This window comes from Macrosteles quadrilineatus, unplaced genomic scaffold, assembly GCF_028750875.1.
Source record: "Macrosteles quadrilineatus isolate MER2022 unplaced genomic scaffold, UCM_ALF_1.0 Scaffold_3__2_contigs__length_128488019, whole genome shotgun sequence".
In the NCBI taxonomy this organism is placed as follows: Eukaryota; Metazoa; Arthropoda; class Insecta; order Hemiptera; family Cicadellidae; genus Macrosteles; species Macrosteles quadrilineatus.
Genome location: NW_026542596.1, coordinates 17,400,533 through 17,423,292, shown reverse-complemented (window position 1 = coordinate 17,423,292; position 22,760 = coordinate 17,400,533). Strand labels below are relative to the sequence as shown.

The following is a 22,760-nucleotide window of genomic DNA, read 5'->3' as shown; positions in this document are numbered from 1 at the left end:
AGAACTAATAAAGAACGAATGATTTATAGATATCAGCATTTTTATCAGAAAACTGTGCTCGCTGGAAATGCTTTAGGTGTGAAGTTGCTAGTTGGCGTAACCACCTTTAATGCCTAATAACTTTTTCTTTTTTTCTGGAGAACAAACGAAGAACTAACGATTGATATATAGATGTAAACATTTTTCATCGGAAAACTGTTCTGATGGAAATGCCTTAATTGTGAAGTTAGCGTACCCATTTATTGGCTATAACTTTTTTATTTTTTGGGAACTAACAATATTGGAGTACTGTCAAGAACTAATGATTGATATGAACAAAAGTGGAAATGCTAATATGGGTACGCTAACTTCACGGTCTTGTTTTAATAGAGTCCATTCGTTAATAGAGTACACACAGATGTGCTAGTATGAATACTGTAAAAATTACCAATCTACGAGGAATAAAAGCGTCCAGTTAAAAATTCTTCTGGAGCATATTCAGAAAGAAATAAACACAATTAATGGCACTGGTAAATGTCAAAGTATTTTCTCTAAAGAAAAACAAAATTATCATCACATAATCAGAGGTAATTTCAGTAAACCAAAACAGAATATATTGGGCTGGTTAGGAAACTATTGTAAAGTATTTCTTTTGTTTAAAAATTGATAGGTACATTCGATGCACAGGCTCAAAGCCTGTGTGGAGGGGAAAATTTAGGTGGAAAACAATCTATCTAGGATACATAGATTCTTTTCTTAAAAAGGATAGTTCTATCTCGTGATAATAACTTTTTAACCATTCTAAACTGTATTTTTTTATCAGGTTGAATTGAAGGTAACACTTGTGAATACATTTTTATTGTTATGAACAATATAATAATGTTAAATGAAATATATTACATATTTATTAATAGTCCGTAAATTGTACGAGCCACTGACCACAGGAAGGAACAAGCCCTTATCACAACACCTCAAAGTTTTTGGTGCACACATTAGTTTTTCTTTCACTTTTTGTTTTGTAAAGCGTTTGATAACCAGTCCATTGCAGAGTCAAGTCCCTCGCCTTTGGTTGCAGAGGTCTTGAAGATCTGGAATGTTCGATTCTTGAGTGCGTCGAGACCTAGGGCCTGATGAACCTCGGCTACGCTCATGCAGCCTTCCATGTCTTGTTTGTTGGCAAGTACTACGAGGATTGCTCCCTGAAGCTCTTCTTCCTATAACATTGGATATAAATCCTATAACATTGTGTATTACAAAGCTGTACAACCAAGCTGTCGAAAGGTGTATACTGCTTAAGAAGATTAAAAGGTTGTGTAACAAAAGATGTTATGATAACAGTGTATTATGCACAGATACATAGTTTATTGAGTAATGGAATATTGGTGTGGGGTTTCCAATCATATACCAAAAAGTTATTTAAATTGCAAAAAAGGGCAATAAGGCTTGTAAGTGGTGTACGCTCTAGAACTCACTGTAAACCTATATTTAAACATTTCAAATTTTAACTTTACCTGCATTATATTCTTCAAGTTCTGTTGTATGTAAAAAATCATTTAGAAATTTGTTCAGAAAATTCAAATGAACATAATTATGAAACCAGATTTAAAAACAACTTACAAACAGTGCTTTGTAAATACTGGAAGAGTCAAACATTCAATACATGGCAGCTAAATTGTTTAATAATTTATCAGTGGAGTCTCAGGAGTTGTCCTCTAACACTTTTAAATCAAAAATGAAAACATATTTAGTACAAAAATGCCCATATACAGTGGAGGATTTTTTTACATGTCAAAATATTTCTATTTAATTGTGGCTGTAAGTTATATATTTTTTTTTATACTAGATCTTATTATATTGATTGATTAAATGTAAGTATTCATTTGCTGTATTAATAACAGCATTATGCATTTTGTGACAATTGTTAATGCATTGTGAAATGTCTACAACAATAAATTGATTTGATTTGATTTATGACAGTGTAGTTTAATACGTGTAGATATAAATATGCATTGAATTTTTCAATTATTTTTTTCTTGAAGTGATCATGTTAATTAAATACTTTTTTGCCACACTACACTGTTTTAATGGACTTTCCATACAAGGATTTATTGTGGTTAACAGCCGTTTTGTCGCCTGCTTAATGAAATGGGATTTCTTTACATACAACTGTATTATTTTTTTTTCCTTAGGACGCTAGGCACGAGCCTGGAATTGTTTTTCTTATTACTTCAGGCTAGACCTAGGGGTTACGGCAATATCACTTAGATAAAATCCATTGGTGATTTGGCGGGGTTTGAACCCGGGACCCCAGGAACCGGAGTCCCACGCTCTAAACACTAGACCAGCTTGCTTCCCCTCATAACTGTATAGACATACAACTGTATTGTAATAGTATGTTTCATAACAAGAGTAGAAAGTGAGTCATTTAATATTTGAGACCATGTTTGAAGTGCAGGATTAATAGAGCACTTTAAATGGTGCAGAATATGTATGGACCCACTTTCACTCGTGTTTTGAACGTTACTTTTCGCTACACTACAAAGACTAATTATTTTAAATAATAATTAAAATAATTAGTCTTTGTAGTGTAGCAAAAAGTAACGTTCAAAACACGAGTGAAAGTGGGTCCATACATATTCTGCACCATTTAAAGTGCTCTATTAATCCTGCACTTCAAACATGGTCTCAAATATGAAATAACTCACTTTCTATTCTTGTTATGAAATTGGATATTTATTCATTACAGTTAGGAACATCAAAAAATCATAGCAATTTTTAGGTCATGCCTACAATTTAAAATATTAAATGGTCAAACCAATTGTCAAAAATCACCATCACCGAAACATTGGCTTGCCAGGATAAAATTAGGTTTCAGCCCCACCACAATTTCTTTTGCAATCTCCAACATTGACAAGGAGGTACAATCTGAAATGCTTAGTAAGGACCTAGTTGCATCCCAGACGCATACGACTGTCGAAGAAGATCCATGTCAATCCCGACTCAACACCTTAACACTGGTAGCTAACAGCGAGGAAGAGATCTCAACACGGATACGTTCTGTAAATGCTGCAATTTTTAATGTGATCTCAGACGGGGAGCGGAAGTAGATGATGTAATACAAGAAATCATCACCGCAAACAGTTCCAGGTACAATAGCTCTCAGAATGAACAAGCCATGGCCCCAGTCAACACTGTCAATGATCAGCCGCTTGTGATAGGCTCACCACAGAACTAACGCAACACTGTACTTCGATCTCACCAAAATATGAACACCCAAGTTGGATCTGTCGAGAATACTTCCTCTTTTCCTCAGTGTCGGACTAGTAACAACAGACAAAGAGCAACTCACATCGAGATAGAGCCCTGGAGAAGAGATAAGATCAACCTGTGGATCATGAAACTTGGTGAATCCATCACAAGGCTTTGGAAAGGGCAGCTTAGAAACAAACGACGCTGTTCGCTACATACCTCATCACCCAGTAAAGAAAAAAGGGCCCAGCACCACTAATGTAAAGGGGGTGATGCTACAGCAATGTCTGTAGACAGCTGTGGTTTGCATTTTGTTTTGTTTAGTTTTCGTTACTAAAGAAATAATTTTGATTGTAAACTTATGAGAGAAAGCAAGTTGATACAAACTTAAGCTTTTATTTATTTAACTTATTAACTCAAAACTTACATTATAGCAGGTAAACCAATATGGGATTACTATAAGGTCCGGTAAACACATTTTGGACGAGTGACATACGATATTTTACGCCATAAGCTAACTTAACAATAAAAAATCCGTACAAATCCTTGTATATTACCACCAACTAAAGGACTAACAATCAAAACGCACTATTCACTACTCCAACTGTCAATGCTATTACTGAGTTTATTATAAATTAATTATATATTTATAAGTTAGGTACTGTAAACTAAAGTAGATAAATAATTTAATTCAGTGACTGGGGAGAGTTTATTATAGACAAAGCTAACATTCTATATGTGTTCAAATAGCCCTTTAAATATTCTACCTAATTATTATTTAAACCACCAAAGAAAATTAGAATGTTTAATAGATCACTTTAGTTAAATGAGTATTCGTTTAATAGATGATGAACACTTATTCAATAGTAATGTTATAATATTAAACACATTTTGTAACCATTATTTCCTGTATAAACTCCTGATGTTTCTTGTTACTAACTGATACTGTAGTATGCCTACTTATGGAAACCCAAACCAACTGTCTTGTTAGATAACAATGCATTTCAATTAATTAATTGTCTCTCTCTTGATAACACGTGTTTACGCACACTTGGTGCACAAATATCAGTGTCAGAGATAGTGGTTATCTCTCTAGAAACTCCAGCATCCTCCAGCAAGTAGATGGGTGCTCTGTATAAGGCTCTTAGACATGTGGTTTGGTTTAACCCTATTAAACCTAGAGTGTCTATTGATCGTTAACACCCTTATGGTTCAAAAACTCAACGTAATTTAAAACAAATGTCTAGTTGGCAGACAATATAAAATCAAAATCTGGTAAAAGTAACAAAGTCTGATCATATACGCAAACCACAAAGAATCCACACGTCACATCACCTCTCATTAGAGCTGTCCACCATTAAAGGTGGGTCTCTCACACCAACTGCCATAGCCGATGGAGAGGTTAACTCATCATTAATACATTTCAGTCGTTACCTAGACGAGATTATTTCTATAGAGCTTGTTTGAGAGAGATATTGTATTTATTTAATCTATTGTGTATCTTTAAATTTATGATGTTTAGAAGATAGTTATGTTATCCAATTTTCAAATATTGTCAAACATTTAGAGTTGTTTACGATCGCATCAACCACCCATTCCTTCTTAACAAAGCCAGCAGTTGAGACAGTCCTCCTGCATAACGGTACGTACAGAGTGCTTGATGATTCAGATTCAGATTCAGATTTTCGGCGCTTGGTTAATCTGAGTCAGATATTTTGTTGGTGGCCACAGTGGAAGCAGGAAATATGCCGCCGGTACGCTCGGTTAGCAAAGAAGCAAGTCATTCGTTGTTATGGAATTGTCAGAGAATTATCGTGTATAGCATCTAAAAATGTTGTGAAGTTACAGCAAGTGAAAAAAGGTGTTCATGATATTATATAATTCTTTTACTATAGCTAGAAATGATAGAGCTTCTTTCTATATTGCAATGAATGGAGCTTGAAAACAACAAACTTATTATTAAAATAGGACATCGTATTGTAAGAAACTGGTGTAACCAACATAAACAATAAATCCTGAGGACCGTTTAGTGGTAACCCTAAAAGTAAGAATGAAAAAAAATATTTTACTATAAAAAACGTAATTTATTTAACTAAATAGTATGCGTACAAGCAAAATCTGAATCGGAATCCGAAACCAGAATGAAGAATTCATTCCGGTAAGCAGGTGCCTGCGCGCCGGCTCGGAAACCGGTGGCCACTATGGACACTTCTATTTAAATGCATGATCCATTCCTGACGCCGAAAATCTGAATCTGAATTGGCGTGCACTCTGGACATACCGTGAGGAACTAATAAGGTCACATAAGCTAAGCTTTTCTATCTGTCTTTAGAATTGTTATCTAGGACCGTGGGTAAGGGTGGTCTGTGGGATCGATCAGAACTCATTGTCGTGTCGGTCGAGTAACAACAGTCTTTTGCATGGCATTCACTTTATCGGATGAGTGAGGCAGACCCCTACACATATCGCATTATAGTTATAGTTTTTGTATAACATTCAGGACGTGTGTAGCAGACTCCTCCACGTATTTCATCATATTTTAAAGTTCGAATTAGTAATTGCATTTGGTTTATTTCATCATTATACAGTCCACTCATATCAAATTCATTTAACGTGTTAATAAACAGTTCTAATTTAAAATACACAAAGTGTTGTTTTTATTATTCCATAACATTGGCTACCAATACGCGCCGCAACAGAGCTGTCTCTGGCTGAGGAGTAAGGAGACAACACCTTGGACTGCTCATCCCTTACACTCTTCTGCAATTAAAATACTGATAACCCCAAGTACTGGGTATATCTAGTAGATAGTTCAAAGGTTTCAGCTAAAGTATTCAGTTGCCAATTATGCTAAAATTGTTATAAATATAAGTTAATGCCATGTGACTAACTCATGATGGCCAATTAAATTTGTGTCTGGAGACCTAAATGATTAATGCATGTGACATATAAAAAAAATATTACATAATCTCTCTCCGACAAGTAGGCCTAGTCACTACTTTCTCAGCATTGTTAAATAAAACAAGAACCCAAACTGAGAAAAATAATGATGGGGCTGAAACCTACTTTTATTCTGGCAAGCCACTGTTTCGCTGAAGGTGGTTTTTGACAATTGGTTTGGCCCTTTAATATTCAACGTAACATATATCTTTAAAAAAGTAGTACTCAGCCTACCCTCAACATATAAAGCAGTTCATCCTTAGATATTCCTATCCGATCCTTGTCTGCGGAGTCTACAACATATATGATTGCATCTGTGTTTGAGTAGTAACACCTCCAGTACGGCCTGAAAAATAATTTACATTTATTAAACTTAATCCGAGGTAATAGTCAATTTTTGACAAAAATTGTAAATGGGCTTGGATCAGAGTACTAACTAAAATGCATTTTAAACCTTTCTTCCATGCACATCTTTGGCATTTCAAGAAGTTCTGTGTACTATGGTTTCAGTAGTGTTTAAAAATCTTAAGTAAAAAATATGCTTTTGCTTAAACATTCCATTCAAAAGACACATTTGGTCAACTTGGGACCAGATGTTTACACTGGTTAACTAAAGAGTCAAAACAATCTGGAGAAGGCTAAGTATAAAAACTAATGGATGAATTTGAAAACCATACACAATTTGTGCAAATCTAGTTACCTACAGGAGGTTAGTAAAGTAAAGATGGTTGAGACTTAATACTATCAAAATGCCTAACCTGTAAAATACAAACTCATTTTATTGCTCATTAAAATTTCCCTTATTGTTTAGTACAGCTTTATTTTTTTAAAGTTTATGATTTGGCCAGGTTGGCCATTCCGATACAATGTCCGAACCAAATAAAACTGACCCGAGGTTTAACCCTTTCCCCGCCACAATTTTTTTAATTGGTTTCATGTTGCAAGTGAAAAGCACCGAGGCCATTTTTTTCTCAAGAGCAATGTTTGTATAGCATGCTCTATCTATCGTTTCTTTTGGCACAATAATTTTTGTTTGTTTGACTAGTTAAATGCATTTTTCTTCAAAATAATAAACAATTTTTTTAAATAAATTTGATTTTATTTCTAGACTTATAAAAAACATGTAGGATATTGCAATCAATAGTAAAAGAAACATAAAAATTAAATTCACAAGTCAATTATCAATATTCAATTATTTATTATTTGAGATGGGGATGCACCTAGGTGCATATTTTAACCCAAAGGAGGTGTTGGCCTGTCCTAAGTAAGGGAATCGAGTATTCAATTAAAACTAAAAATAATTCAGAACAGCTAGTGAGCTAGCTTACATGAATTAAGAAAAATTCTGGCTGTTTTAATGGCGAAAATCATCTTGTAAACAAATTGTACGTGACCGCCTATTTTTTTCATCCGATTATAGGGCTATACAATATGCATTTTAAATCTGATAATCTATCTTACTATTATAAAAAAGAGGTGGTTGCTGTATGTATGGGAAAAGTAAACGCGAAAAATACTGGTCGGATCGGGCTGAAATTCGGCATGATGATAGCTCACATTCCCGATTAACATATAGGCATATTTTTATCCCAAAAATCCTTTCGGGCTCCGCACCAGTGGCTCTGGAGTTTCCCATGTTAACCTTATGAGAAATGAAATTATTGAATCTTAACAGCTGTTTCAATTAAACAAGTTGGTTCTGTTCTGTGATGTTCAATAGCATTAAAGTTACAAGGATTACCAACAGGGTGCAGCACTAGCACTATTATTTCTTTTACATTTATGACAACAGCTAATTTGCAACCAAAAGGTGAGTGAGCGTAGCGAGCGAACTTCAACCTGGAGGCGAGTGAGCGTAGCGAACGAGCTAACCTGAAGGCAAGTGAGCGTAGCGAACGAGCTAACCTGAAGGAAAGTGAGCGCAGCGAACGAGCTCCAACCTAAAGGTGAGTGAGCGTAGCGAACGAACTTCAACCAGGACGTGATTGAGCCATGCAAACGAGATCATCTTGAAAATTAAGAAGTTAAACGGGGCAAAGCTTGAGTATAATTGCAATAAGAATTTTATACTTATATTCCAACCCCGTACGAAGGACGGGTACTCTGCTAGTTTTACAATAAAACAGAAACTGTGTTGATTTGAAAAGCCTTGAAGTAAGATAGGTGGCCGATTCACACACAGTTTTGAGCACAGTAGCTACATAACCTTTCATTGCATACAATCATTTACCGTATCTTATATCCGTGGCCACTGAAACATTAAGAGGACTTTGGCTTCCCATTCTCTTTTGCCCACTCCCTCTCTTAATGTTGATCTCAGTCTGGAGATGTCTTTCATTTGCGTTCTTTCAAGTGGTCGTCTACCTTGTGGTACTTTTTAAAATATACTTTTAAAAGTGTATGCATCTTCTTTCTACCACGCACAGCCTGCCCATCAAAACCTTTTACTTTTGAAAAGTACCCTTTTATACAGGTGTTTATAAGATTTCTCTTAGCTCTCTGTTCTTTCGTTTTTAATGATATGAGTGAAGGGTGATAGTAGAATAGTGTGAGATGATCTGTGTAGCTTTGTTACCGGCTAAGATCAGCTGGTTCATCAGTCAGGATAATTTATTTAAAGCCACGTGATCAGGAACAACTGGGCCCGGTTTCGAGCCATCAAAAGGCTAACTTACTTTTCTCAGCAACTATATTTTAGAAAAAATTATTTCTTACAGGTAAGTGTTGGACATATTATTTATTTGTTAGCAAACAGGCAAAACTCGAAAGTTACCATAACAAATTATTGCTCAGTGGTTCTTTTTTTGAAAACGACTTTGAATTTTTTTTTAGGAGAACACTTGCAATTGCAAGTTTAAAACATACTCTTATAAAAATCACATCTGTTACGCCTAATTATTGGCTTTCGCATAGGCCTAACTATGTTAATTGAGCGAAGCTCTTATACGTCGACTCTTGTGCATTTCGTAATACGCAAACTCCTCCTAGACGGCTGAATCAATCGTTTTCAAATTTTGCATAGTGATAAAGACCATATCGGTGAATGCCAACATCTATATGGCGTTAAAAAAGTCTCTCAGGAATCCGCCCCACTGGGTCTCAAAGTTTCAATGTAATCCTTATGGAAGCAGTATTTGACACATAAACAAAAACAAAGACATATGATCAGCTGTTCACTTTTGAATGCAGTAGATAAAAAAAGAGCGGATAGCATTATTCCACAGATATTAGAACAGAAACGGTATGGATCATAAATATAATCAAATGACGACACTAGCTTGAGGTCCGTGTCGTAGGAAGAGGTGAAGGAAGTAGTAAAGGTGAGCAGTCTGGAGTGTGGAAACTGTTTATGACGATTAGATTAAGGTATCTGCAATCCCAAAATGCTATTGGAAGGGAAGGAAAAAGGTCCGCGACGTAGGAAGTGGTGAAGGAAGTAGTGAAGGCGAGCTGTTCGGGGTGTGGGATCTGTTTATGACCATTAGATTAAGGTATCTGCAATCCTAAAAAATGCCATGGGAAGGGAGAAAAACAGGTCCGCGACGTAGGAAGTGGTGAAGAAAGTAGTGAAGGCGAGCTGTTCGGGATGTGGGATCTGTTTATGACCATTAGATTAAGGTATCTGCAATCATAAAATGCTATGGGAAGGGAGAAAAACAGGTCGCGACGTAGGAAGTGGTGAAGGAAGTAGTCAAGGTGAGCTGTCCGGAGTGTGGAAACTGATTATGACGATTAGATTAAGGTATCTGCAATCCAAAAATGCTATGGAAAGGGAGGGAAACAGTTCCGTAAGGTAGGAAGTGGTGAAGGAGTTGGCTAAAGGCGAGCAGTCCGGAGTGTGGGAACTTATTATGACGATTAGATTAAGGTATCTGCAATCCTAAAATGCTAGGAAGTGGTGAAGAAAGTAGTAAAGGCGAGTTGTTTGGAGTGTGAGATCTGTTTATGACCAATAGATTTAGGTATTTGCAATCCAATAATGCTAAGGGAAGGGAGGGAAACAGGTCCGTGACGTAGGAAGTGGTGAAGGAAGTAGTAAATGCGAGTTGTTCGGAGTGCGGGATCTGTTTATGACCAATAGATTAAGGTATTTGCAATCCAATAATACTAAGGGGAGGGAGAGAAACAGGTCTGTGACGTAGGAAGTGGTGGAGGTAGTCAAGGCGAGCTGTTCGGAGTGTGGAAACTGTGTATGGCGATTAGATTAAGGTATCTGCAATCCTAAAATGCTATTGGAAGGAAAGGAAACAGGTCCGCGACGTAGGAAGTGGTGAAGGAAGTAGTAAAGGTGAGCTGTTCGGGATGTGGGATATGTTTATGACCATTAGATTAAGGTATTTGCAATCCTATGGTGCTATGGGAAGGGAGGAAACAGGTCCATGACGTAGGAAGTGGTGATGAAAGTAGTGCAGGCAAGCAGTCTGGTCTGTGGAAACTGTTTATGACGATTAGATTAAGGTATCTGCAATCCTAATATGCTTTGGAAGGGAGGAAAACAGGTCCGCGACGTAGGAAGTGGTGAAGGAAATAGTCAAGGCAACCAGTCCGGAGTGTAGACTGCATGTTTTTGACGATTAGATTAAGGTTTCTGCAAAACTAAAATGCTATGGAAAGGGAGGTAAACAGGCCCATGGCGTAGGAAGTGGTGAAGGAAGCAGTAAAGGCGAGTTGTTCGGAATGTGGGATCTGTTTATGACCAATAGATTAAGGTATTTGCAATCCAATAATGCCAAGGGAAGGGAGGGAAACAGGTCCGAGACGTAGGAAGTGGTGAAGGAAGTAGGAAATGCGAGCAGTCCGGAGTGTGGGAACTGTTCATGATGATTAGATTAAGGTATCTACAATCTTAAAATGCTATGGGAAGAGAGGGAAACAGGTCCGCGACGTAGGAAGAGGTGAGGGAAGTAGTAAGGTGAGCAGTGTGGAGTATGGGAACTGGAAACCGTTTGTAGCATTTAGATTAATGTATCTGCAATGCTGAAATGCTATTAGAAGGGATGGAAGCATACCCATGACATAGGAAATGGTGAAAGTATTAAATGCTAGCAGTGCGGAATGTGGGAAATGTTTGTGGCAATTAGATTAACGTATCTAAAATACTAAATTGTTATGGAAAGTTATGAATACAGGTCCACGACGTAGGAAGTGGCTTAGGAAGTAGTAAAGTATGAGCATAGTGTGAGAACCGTCTGTGGCAGTGAGATTAATGTATATTCAATCCTAAAATGCTTTGAGAGAGAAAGGAAACAGGCCCCACGACGTAGGAAGTGGTGAAGGAAGTAGTAAAGGATGGCAGTGCAGAGTGGGGAAACCGTTTGGGCAGTTAGATAAATGTATCTGTAATACTTAAATGCTATGAGAAGGGAAGGAAACAGGTCTATGACGTAGGAAATGGTGGAGGAAGTAGTAAGGCTAACAGTGCAGAAAGTGGGAACTGTCTTTGGCAATTACATTAATGTATCTGCAATCCTAAAATGCTATGGGAAGAGAGGGAAACAGGTCCACGACGTAGGGGGTGGTGAAGGAAGTAGTAAATGTGAGCAGTGTTGAGTGTGGGAATGGATTAATGTATCAGTAATGCTAAAGTGTTACGGGAAGAGACTGTAGACTGTAGGTTAAAACGATTGATAATTGATAATAATAATTGATCACGAAGCACGAATCTATACATATTTTCGATTCATGCAATCGCTTACAATCAAAATTTACAACTGAGTTGACAACAGCTGATTTTTACTCGACAGAGGCTAAAAACGATTACTCCCTAAAGAGTAAAAATGCTACTTTACACCCGCAACACTTGCATTAAAAACGAATGTTTTTACTGCAGTATGACAAAAACAATATAATATGAACCCTTGATGACTCCGCTCAATTTTGTGGATGCCTCTGCGAACGCTACCTAGTTTACATTATTTACATTATAAAACAAAATATAAATATAATAATATCATAACACCACATGGGGTAAAATTACATAGCCTATAGCCTATTACACATTATGTATATAGCCTACTTGAAAAGATATTTTTAACATCAGTGATGTCCAAAACAAGCAGGATGCGTCGCTTTTTGACATGAAATGCAGATTGTCCTGGACTTCTTTTCTTAGCTGCTTCAGCAATGCTTACAGGGCTACACACACAGCCCTATCGTCTCCAAATAAATAAGGAGGACAAAAATAATTCAATTTATTTTCGTCAGAAGATTAAGGAGGGTCTGGGGATGACAATTCAATTTCATTAATAAAACCGTTGCTCAACTCATCATCCTTGACATCATTATAATCTGCCAAACCATCATAAATTGTATTTTCACTGACTGGTGATTTAGCCTAGGCCATATGGAAGACATTTACTCATATTCAAAAACAAAAACACCCGTAAAACACATTGAATAATTTTTTAAACACACTACTGATAACTTAAAAACGCTCTCAAGGTTTACAACATGATTTAACTTTTTTCAAAGACCTACATAACACATAACTCGGGGTGAGGCAACATGTGTTTCTACATAGTACTGTAGTATGTAGAGAAGTAAGGAACAGTAGACACCCTCTGAGGTACAAGTGGTATCTACTAGTGCTTAAGTCCAACACAAGCCCCCTTGACCTAATGTACTACGGCAGAGGAAGACACTGTATCCTGTGTGATGGAACTTTTTGCACAGTGCTCGCTGATTTGACTCTTCCTTGCTCGTCACAATATTTTTCCAGCACAATATACCAGAGCGCACAGTTGTCCCATTTTAGCGTTTTTCCTTACCTTACTTCTCTGTGATGCAGTAAGTAACTTACTATCCATGACAAATAGTCTGATAAGTTATTTGTAAAATGTGGACGTTCTGCTGGCCAGTAAATAAGTTCACATCTAGCGTCTGATACATCAAACCATATCAGACCATGGTGGCAAAATGGTTAATAATTTCTAGTCTATTCTGTAGAGGCCTACCTTACAATAATAGTATTGACTCAGAGCAGACTTTTATGTGAGGTTTTTTAACAAAAAATGCTTACCTGATGCTTGTCTGGCCTCCAAGATCCCAAACTTGAAATTTTAAGTTTTTGTAAGTTACTTGTTCCACATTAAAACCAATAGTTGGAATTGTTGTCACTACTTCTCCAACCTGTAGTCTATATAGAATGGTGGTTTTTCCGGCTCCATCCAGCCCGAGGATCAAAATCCGCATTTCTCGGCTCCCAAGTAGGGATTTAAAGTAACTCAGTACTCCACCTGTAAAAATCATGTTTTAGTAGTACAAATTGAAGGATAGTAGAAGCCAAGAAATGGAATTTGTATAATCCCTAGTAGCAAAAAAATATTTTCATTATATTGAAACAATATTGTCCAATATTTACAACAATATTGATTTCTTCAATATTAAAACAATATTGTTTTGATATTTTGCCAATATTGCACAATATTGGTGATAAATATTATAATTCAATATTAAAACAATATTGTTTAAATATGTTCATAATATTGTTCAATATTGTAAAACAATATTGTTAAGGTAATATTCAAACAATATTGTTTTAATTCCTTTCCAATATTGAACAATATCTATAGAAAAATGTTGTTATCAACTTAGTTTAAATATTGGTGAAATATTCAATAAACATCGGCAACACAATATCATGTTAGTAGTTAACAAACCAATTTTGCACCATCGGCATAAACAACCCTACTATTATAACATTTTACTGTGCACTTTAGGAGATTTTTTATCAGCTATCATTATTGTAGAAATTGTCATATGCCACTGTCAATTATTACAATACAGGGTGTCGGTGTCTGGTCTGTAAAGTCCGTCACTAAACTTCATAATGGTTTATTGGGTTAAAATAAGCAAAACGGTTCCTCTAGGGGTATGTACTTAAATGCAGACCCAAGTAGCACACATTGTTGGCCAAACTTAGGGAAATGGTCGGCACGGTTGGGAAATGGTTGGAGGAAATTTTAACTCCTTGCCAACGTTGGCCCAACGGAAACTTGTATTTGTTGGCCCTACAAATGAAAGAATCGTTGGGCCTTTGTTGGATTTAAGTATAAAACATTCTAAAATGCATTTTAACAAATTGATTTATTTATAAGAACATAAATGCTATGACAGCAGAATATAAGACGATTTTAGAGAAAATTGGATCTATAATAAATGTTGTCAGAGATGATGTTGTGATAGTTGTGGTACTAGATACAGTGGTGAAACACCTGCTTAAAATATAATTCATTATAATATTTTTTTTTTAAATTGATATTCTTTAACTTATATGAGCACATGTTTAATAGTTTAAGATTAATCAATTAAGGGAAAAGATTAATTAATCATATAACAATCAATTATAATAACATTAGGTACTAATCTAATGGTAATTAAATAATGTATATTCAAATACAAGTATCCTCTCCAACTAAGAGAAAAACAATTTAACTACTTGATGCCTAAACTGATTAACAGAATCATATTATACTGTAGTATCAAAAATATTTCAAGTGTTGTGACCATTGCAACCGTCGGCTGCTCTTATAACACTTGAAAACTCATAATATCAACAATCACAGATAGCTCAGAGGTAAGGCATCGGGCTCGTATTTCAAAGGTCATGGGTTCGAGACCCATCTGGGGCAAAAAATGTTGTCCTAGTTTTTTTACAAATTTTGTTTTTATGACCTATTTAATCACTTTACTTAACTGATAATAATGATTTTCATACTAAATCTTTATTATTTTGTGTTTTTATGTTTAGGCAGAAATATTGAAACAATATAGAAACCATGCTAAATACTTAAAGAAACAATATTTAAACAATATTTATTTTGCGGTTGTTTCAATATATTTCAATATTGACTCAAATATTTACCGATAAATGTCTTTTGTTTCAAATCGATATTTGTAAAATGTTATTTCAATATTAAATCAATAGTTTTTAATATTGGGTAAATATTGATTCAATTTATTTTACAATATTGTTTGTACATTTTCTTGCTACTTGGGATGTTTAATTTGCGTACAATTTTATCAAAATTAAATTCTCCTGGAGGTTGACTGCTCCTATTCTTGACATTGAATAGTGTAACCTTATACAAAACTGTTCTGACAGAGGAGAGATATATAGTGAGATTGTAGGCCTACTTGAGAAGAAGACCAATTTACCTTAAATATTTTAAATTGAGTTGTTTTTACTGGTACCTGAGGGGAAAAGGCCTACAAGTTCTAACAGTAATGCAGTAGTGGTTTTAAGGACATCATATTAGCTTACCCTGAGCAAACAGTAAAGTTAAATTTGTCTAACTCCTTACTCTGCTAGCATGTTTTTAAACTAGCCTACTTAAGTATCTCATGGAACCAGTGGTAGGGATTGATAATTAGAAGTGGGTTGGTGAAAATTAACTGGAAAGCATCCGAGGCTATATTTGGAATAAACATTAATTTATTGATAAAGTCTAACCTTGATATAAGGAACCTCAAAATAACGAATTCCTTGATTTAACAATTTTTTTTAAATCCCCTAGAACTTTCCATAAGACACAATGAATATTTTACCTCTAGATAACAAACAATCGTATCAACAACCTTCATTTAACGAATTTTTTACGATCCCGGCTAAAATAAGACACCTTAATATAACAAATTTATCATTGTCAGAATCTCTACATACCGTAGCGAATTTAACCTAACTTAACAAATTGTCTACGTCTTTCCCTCGATATAACGAAACCCCCCCCCCCACATTATTGTTTTTGAAAAATCAGAGGTTCTTGATGAAACTGAAATGGAAAGTTGATGTTAACACTTGCGCTAACATTCGTCTTCTCTTTTTTACACATCTGTCTGCTGTGCACTATGTCCCAACTGATTTCATTCACTGAGCTGATGACGACGTAATGCTTAGTAAACTGGGATTGTGTGTAATAACTATGGTGAAATTTTGGATGAAGAGAAACCTAAGAAAGAACAAAGACTGATAATAGCATCATCATTACGGCATCTTTATTCCTTTTTGGAGTTCTTTTATTATCTTTAAATTTTTATTATTCACTATGACTTATCAAATGTTTTTATTGTTTTCAGTAGGCCTACAATTTATTTCAACTAAGGCAACACCAATGCTATAGTTGATTATTAGGCTATTATTGACATTCTTCTGTTGTGATAAAGCAGTACCATACGGTAGCCTATCGCCCTATCAAGAGCTGTGGCTTACAAAACTCTACTGTTATGTTTTGTACTGTACGTGATTGTGATTTATTGCTATACAGTGTTTGGCTAGATTTGAGCCTGAGTTTGAGTAAGCTATGATTTTAAACGTAACAGTTTGTAGGCCTAAACTAAACCAAGGTCAATAACGCGAAATGTTATGATTCCACAATATTAATAATTGTGTAATATTGTATTTTGTTGATAAAAAATTTAAATTGTGAAATAAGTTAAATGGAATTTTTTTAGACAGTATTAGTGTTTATTTTGCCCATAATAATATTTTTTTATACCGTACCATGTTGGTTTTAACCGTTGTTTTCACTATCCGTAGTCTCCCTCCATCTTATTTCCCCGGATAATCAAGGTTCTACTTAACAATGTCAATACTGTAGCCTACTGTAAAGTAATTGTACTGGTAGCCTAACTTATGCTTCTTACTTAATTGTGTTATGATGAGGTCAAACCTCGACCTATTAGTTAGGCCTGTTGTCCGATGCTGTTTCTGAACTTCGACTTAACTTAGCGAAATACCTGCAAACCTAAACTCAATATAAGTAAACGAACCTCGTTTTAACAAATTCCTTTAACAAAAATTTAGTTCGGTCCCTTCATATTCGTTATATTGAGATTGGACTGTATAAGTTAACTTCCTCTAAAAGAGGACTGTAAGCAGCCCTGCATATCCATCCTCCACTCGAATTGCCGCCACTGCATAGAACCATTATCAAAGAAGATTGTGTTGCTAAATGAATAGGGCCTACCCCTAATAAGAAAATCTTTCTCATAATCACAAACCTCAATTAATTTAGTTAAACTTAAATCCCACAAACAATAACTTAACTTAAACACCAGCCAAATTCTATTTAGCCTAAGGCATTTAGGTTATCATGATATAGCATTTCAGCTTCAGTTATCTGAGAAAAGATTAAGTGAATTACAGGCAACAGTCACTAATTTTTCTTTCTGTACCAGTACGGTATGAGGTAGGCTATCCCATCATATGATGATGACATTTTGGTTTGATTGATCAGTACTTATTAGACACAGGTCAGGCTGGCAACAGTTCAAGGGTCTAAGTTATGTCATGAATGTGTAGCGATTCATAATCCGACTTCAACTTTTATAAGTCTATCTGCTTTCTGATTTGAGGGAATAAGTAATTTGTGGTGATTAGAATTACTTTTTCTGAGAACATAGGTACCCACATAGCCTGAGTTACCCTATAAGTTACCCCCATATAATGTAAATACCATATGGTAAACTTAAAACCAAAATAGTTAGTTCAGTGTAGGCCTATTTGTAAATCTAACTGAAAGAAGGTATATCATCAAATCCAAAGACTTAAACCCTTTTGTTGAGTCGTGAGCAAACCCTTGCAATAACATAGTATTGCAGTGGTGATAAAATGTAATCATTAAGTATAAATTCATGTCAACATTTATTTATAGGTCCATTGATAACAATGTATAAGTTATGTAATATTTTAGAATAAAAGTAAAATAATCTGTGGGAGCCGAAATAATTGTCTAACCTAGGCCAAGTAATAGAATTATTATCTCCCACACACCCACTATTTATTAAATGATAACTAACTTACCCATTATGTATTGATTAAGATAATACACACAAAATTAAAACTTAATTAAAAGTACATTGCACAAATATAATCGTTATTTTTACTAATAATATTTCTAAAATTTCGTTTGTTAACACAACTGTCAGTCAATGTTGTATCACACCAAGCAGCCAGCGCGCAAGCATAGCATAGCAAACGCAAACACAGAGAACGACAGAACAGCAACAGACAACTCACAACTGTACACTTTCAACGCCTTTTGCATAACTACAACTTTTACTCTTGCCCATCATCATACTATAGAATATAAAATACATCGAGCATCGATTCAAAGAAATGATTTACTGTCATAAAAACCAACAGTTCATACCAATCGTCTGAAGAAAAGAACAATGAAGATGGCTTAGTCTATATATATTATATCTATACAGGGTATTTTTATCTAAACTTGCATCTTTATTTATGTAAAAACCGCAATAGATAGAAATATGCAGTTTGCGGGAATCATCTTTTAACGTAGGGGGCCCAATTGTTTTGAATTCAACGTTACATTCACATTCCCTCCCTTTCCACCCCTGCCACCAACTTATTTTTTTCAAATAGCAAGGTACCCCTTGCCTTGTGACATATCAAATGAAAGAGCATGAAAAAAGAAAATGTTTGGTGAAAAAATTGAAAATCGGCTCATAAATTTGTGAGATATTTCACCCCTTTCTCTCCCTACCCTTAACTTAAAATTTTGAAATTGCGATATATCCCTTGTGACATATCAAGTGAAAAAGCACGAAAAAATAAATAGTTTAGTGAAAAACATTTTTAAATGGGCTCATAAATTTGAGATATCCAACAGACATGCGTTTAATGCTGACCAGGCAAGCAAACATTGAGATAAATAGATTATAAACTGGAGTCGGAGTCAGTACCCTCTGATGGTTGAATATGTAGAGAAAAACGTGCCACTGTTTTTGCTGGTTTGTTTTCGGTGTTTTGTGTTGTTAGGTTGGCCAAGTGATCGGATGCTGTTAAATTCAATTCAATTTATTCTAACCTAACCATGCTATTTATTTGGGGTTATCCGTTATTTGATGGACTTCAAATTATTCAAGTTATTGAACGTTAAAAACTGTGTAAAATTATTTTGAAACATTATCAATTAATTGTTTTTGATTCTAAATACTAACTTATTTGCGAGCTATGATTAATGTTGAAAATAGTAAAGTTTCTTGGTAATTATTTTTACTACGCGTAATTATTTTTGTCAATGCCCTACAGGCCCACCTACTTAACTTATATTGAACATTGAACCATCTCTGTTGTATTTATGATCTTGTTAAAATGGGTTGTTCGTAAAGTATAAAGTATATAAATAAACATAGATTGAAGAGATGCCATGTTTTGGACTTAAGTTTGCGTTTTTAGGAATTTATGAACTTTAAACTTTGTACCAAAATATGCAAAGTTTGTGTGTTATCTTTATTGTTGGATAGAGGACTAACTACTGTATTTAAATTTTAACATATTTGCTTATTGTTCTATTTTTGTTGAACAGGTTGTAAATTAAATAAATAAGCGCTGGCAACTGTTTACAGCTAAACAGTTCAGCGCGAAAAACAGTTTAGCACATCCCTACTAGGGATATCCCTCCCTAGTATCGGCGAGCAAAGTAGCTACGTGTGACACCGGACCCGGCCTAGAGATATTACGTCATGCCCTCAGCCATAGTCCCTCCCGTATGCCCCACCGCTTACATTCTATCCTGTCCTGCTCGACTGTGATCCGATGGGTCGAGTTCCCGCAATAAGGCTCACAGGACGTTCCATGACTAACGTCATAGGGATGACTGATGACTAATGGCACTTTCCCATATTCCAGCTTTCCAAGACTGTAGTATTAGTTTTCTGCCAAAGTAAGTGTTAAATCGCCAAAATTGGTTGTTTATTTAAAATTTTTATTATTTCGACTTGACATGGGATAGTGTATTAAAGCCTACAGCTCTTGAGATGGTAAGGGTGAAATATATACGAAGAATTTTCAAACAAAAATAACGAGCTTTATTTGTAAGCTAGATAACCTCTCCATCTCCCCGTTTAGGGTTACAAGAGGCACCAGCCATACTAAATATTTGGTAGCTTAAACATAGCTTTAAAGATGTGATTTTGCATCGCCTATGACGCTTGATCTCTACTCGTAATTTTTTTACAAATTTATTAAATATTTTAAATTAACTTAAGTTATATATTTTAATATTTTTACATAATTTAAAGCATCAATTCACTCAGATTTCTCCCCCTTTAAACATTAAGCTAAATTCCTTTATACTTCCAACTCAGGTTATGGCTTTAATTTAAAAAAATGAATTTAAAACTAAACTTTGTATTTCAAAACTAACTTGCAATCTGTTAATAATTGCTCATCCAATAGCAGCACTCTTTTTGAATAAAAATTGGTAACAGCTGGACCTTGGATGGGATCTTTTGCTTCAGTAACCAAAAGTCAATGAAATTAATTTAATAAAAATATTTTACCCCACACTATACAGTTTTAACGAGCTTCCCTTGTCAATAATTTAGTCCAGAAAACGGCTGTTTGCCGCCAGCTTAAGCAAATGGGGCTCCATTAAGCACTACCGTTGACTGTAAATCCTTAATTGGTACTACTGTAATAATTAACAAAATACCGTCAACCTTGCAACTATGAAACTGCCAACTTGCACTTGTGTCACTTGCTTGCGTTCAGTAGCGTATCCGTATCCGTTCTGAAATCGAAACCATTAAGTTCGATTCACACATATCAGTCCAGTCACAGTTCCGTTACAGTCCAATTACAGGCCAGTCACAGTTCCGTTACAGTCCAATTACAGGCCAGTCACAGTTCCAGTTGCATCGGCAATTTCTCTGTCAAACAAAACTGTCAGTCATTTGGTTGCAGTCACTCTATCCCTATCGTCACTTTATTTTACAGTGTTGTTAAAGTCAAAAATGTTTAATTACAACACAACACAATATTCTATCAAATTTTGATCGTTCGTCTTGTTAATTGTTACAAGCATACTTAAAATATAAACTCGATAATTTATTTAAAAATAGTACTATTTTCTAACCTCAAAAACGTCCGTCAGGCGTCCGAACAATCCAAAAATATCGGCATCGGTAAAAAGAAATATGAAACTGACTGACGGACGCCTGAAGAGCTACTCAAAGATTCAAAAATGTATTTGCCGTTAAATATTTACAATAAATACAATAGGCTTCGTCATGCTTATAACTAGAACAATGCAAATTCACAATGCAAGTAAAGTGCTTCACAAACTTACATGAATGAAGAAAAAATATAAATATGAACACCTGATTTGGTCAGGATGGAAGGTACAGCAGTTAGGGGTTTAATATAGGGCAGAAAAGGTGTTGAGGTTGGTGTTGTTAAGTTCATTAGTGTGGTAAAAAAGATGCAGAATGAGCCAAGACTTCATAACCTGAGTAAATTTAGGAAGGGGAAGGTGGCTGACGGTGACAGGCAGCTTGTTACAAAAAACGTATACCTGAAACAGGAAAAGATTTCCAAGTTTTTCCAAGACTAGTTCTGGGATAAAACAAATTTCTATTTGACCTTGTATTATGCTCATGAACTTCACCAACGGATGTAAATAAACCATTTCTTTCCCTTATAGCAACAATACAATGAAATATGTATATTGCCGTTGGAATAAATAAATTAAGACTTATACAGTTAGGACCACTTTCTCTATGAAAAGAGGCCTGCAATGATCAAGCCAACCAGCATTTGAAATGACTCTAATTGCTTTCTTCTGCAGTAATACAATTTTACTAACACCTGGACAATGTCCCCATAAGATGATTCCGTAAGTGACATGACTTACTGACGAAACTGCAACGGGTGAGTGTAGATAGCGCTATAGAAAATCCATTAAACAATATTTTTGATAACTGTGACGTGCCTGAAGTGACTGGACTGCAACGTACCGTAACTGATAAAGGTCGATTCACACACATCAGTTACGGAACGTCACAGTCCAGTCACTTCAGGCACGTCACAGTTAACAAAAATATTCTTTTATGGATTTTCTATTGCGCTATCTACACTTATCCGTTGCAGTCCCGTCAGTCGCTCTACCGGCATCCGTCAGTTAATTTCAGATTTCTTTCCACCGATACTTTTGGATTGTTCGGACGACTGACGGACCGGTTTAAGGTTAGAAAATAGTGTTATTGTTGTTTAAATGGTTGTGTTTATATTTTGAGTACTGTTTGTAACAATCAACAAGATGGACAATGAAAACTTGATAGAATATAGGTTTATAATTTAAAACTTTTGACTGTAAATTACTGTGAATTTTAGAGACGGAAGACTGACTGAAACAAACTGACGGATTATTGACTGAGAAATTGCGGATGCCACTGAGACTGAACTGTTACTGGACTGTAACGGAACTGTGACTGAACTGATATGTGTGAATCGACCTTAATGTGAATCGACTTCAGAACCACTAAAATGGACAAGGAATGGAACTGGAAAGTGTGAACGTCATGAAATCGTGACGTCGAGCCTACGTCGTGGAACGACCTTTGAGCCTTGCAGGAACTCGACCCGTGATCCGATCAGTCTGTTCTGTGTTCTGTGACTCAGTCTCAGTCAGAGTCAGTCCACTCAGTCTGTCACTAGTCACTACACTGTCAGTAGTCAGTCAGTTCAGTGCAGTAGCAGTTGTCAGTGTGTAGTGTGTGTAGTGTGTCAGTCTCAGTCAGACACAGACAGACAGTCAGTGGTCAGTGGAGTGGAAGTGTTTGGTGGAAGG

At 35.6% G+C, this 22,760-nt stretch overlaps 1 protein-coding gene across 1 annotated transcript; it reads right to left on the bottom strand.

Moving 5' to 3' along the window:
• Nucleotides 1-821: 821 nt before the first annotated feature.
• Nucleotides 822-18,135, bottom strand: LOC128990004 (ADP-ribosylation factor-like protein 1). Its single transcript, XM_054412210.1, has 4 exons — nucleotides 17,969-18,135; nucleotides 13,187-13,403; nucleotides 6,403-6,514; nucleotides 822-1,193 (listed from the first exon to the last, which is right to left on the bottom strand). Exons 1-4 carry the CDS (start codon nucleotides 17,970-17,972, stop codon nucleotides 984-986), a joined length of 543 nt encoding a protein of 180 aa, XP_054268185.1. The 5' UTR covers nucleotides 17,973-18,135; the 3' UTR covers nucleotides 822-983.
• Nucleotides 18,136-22,760: the final 4,625 nt, after the last annotated feature.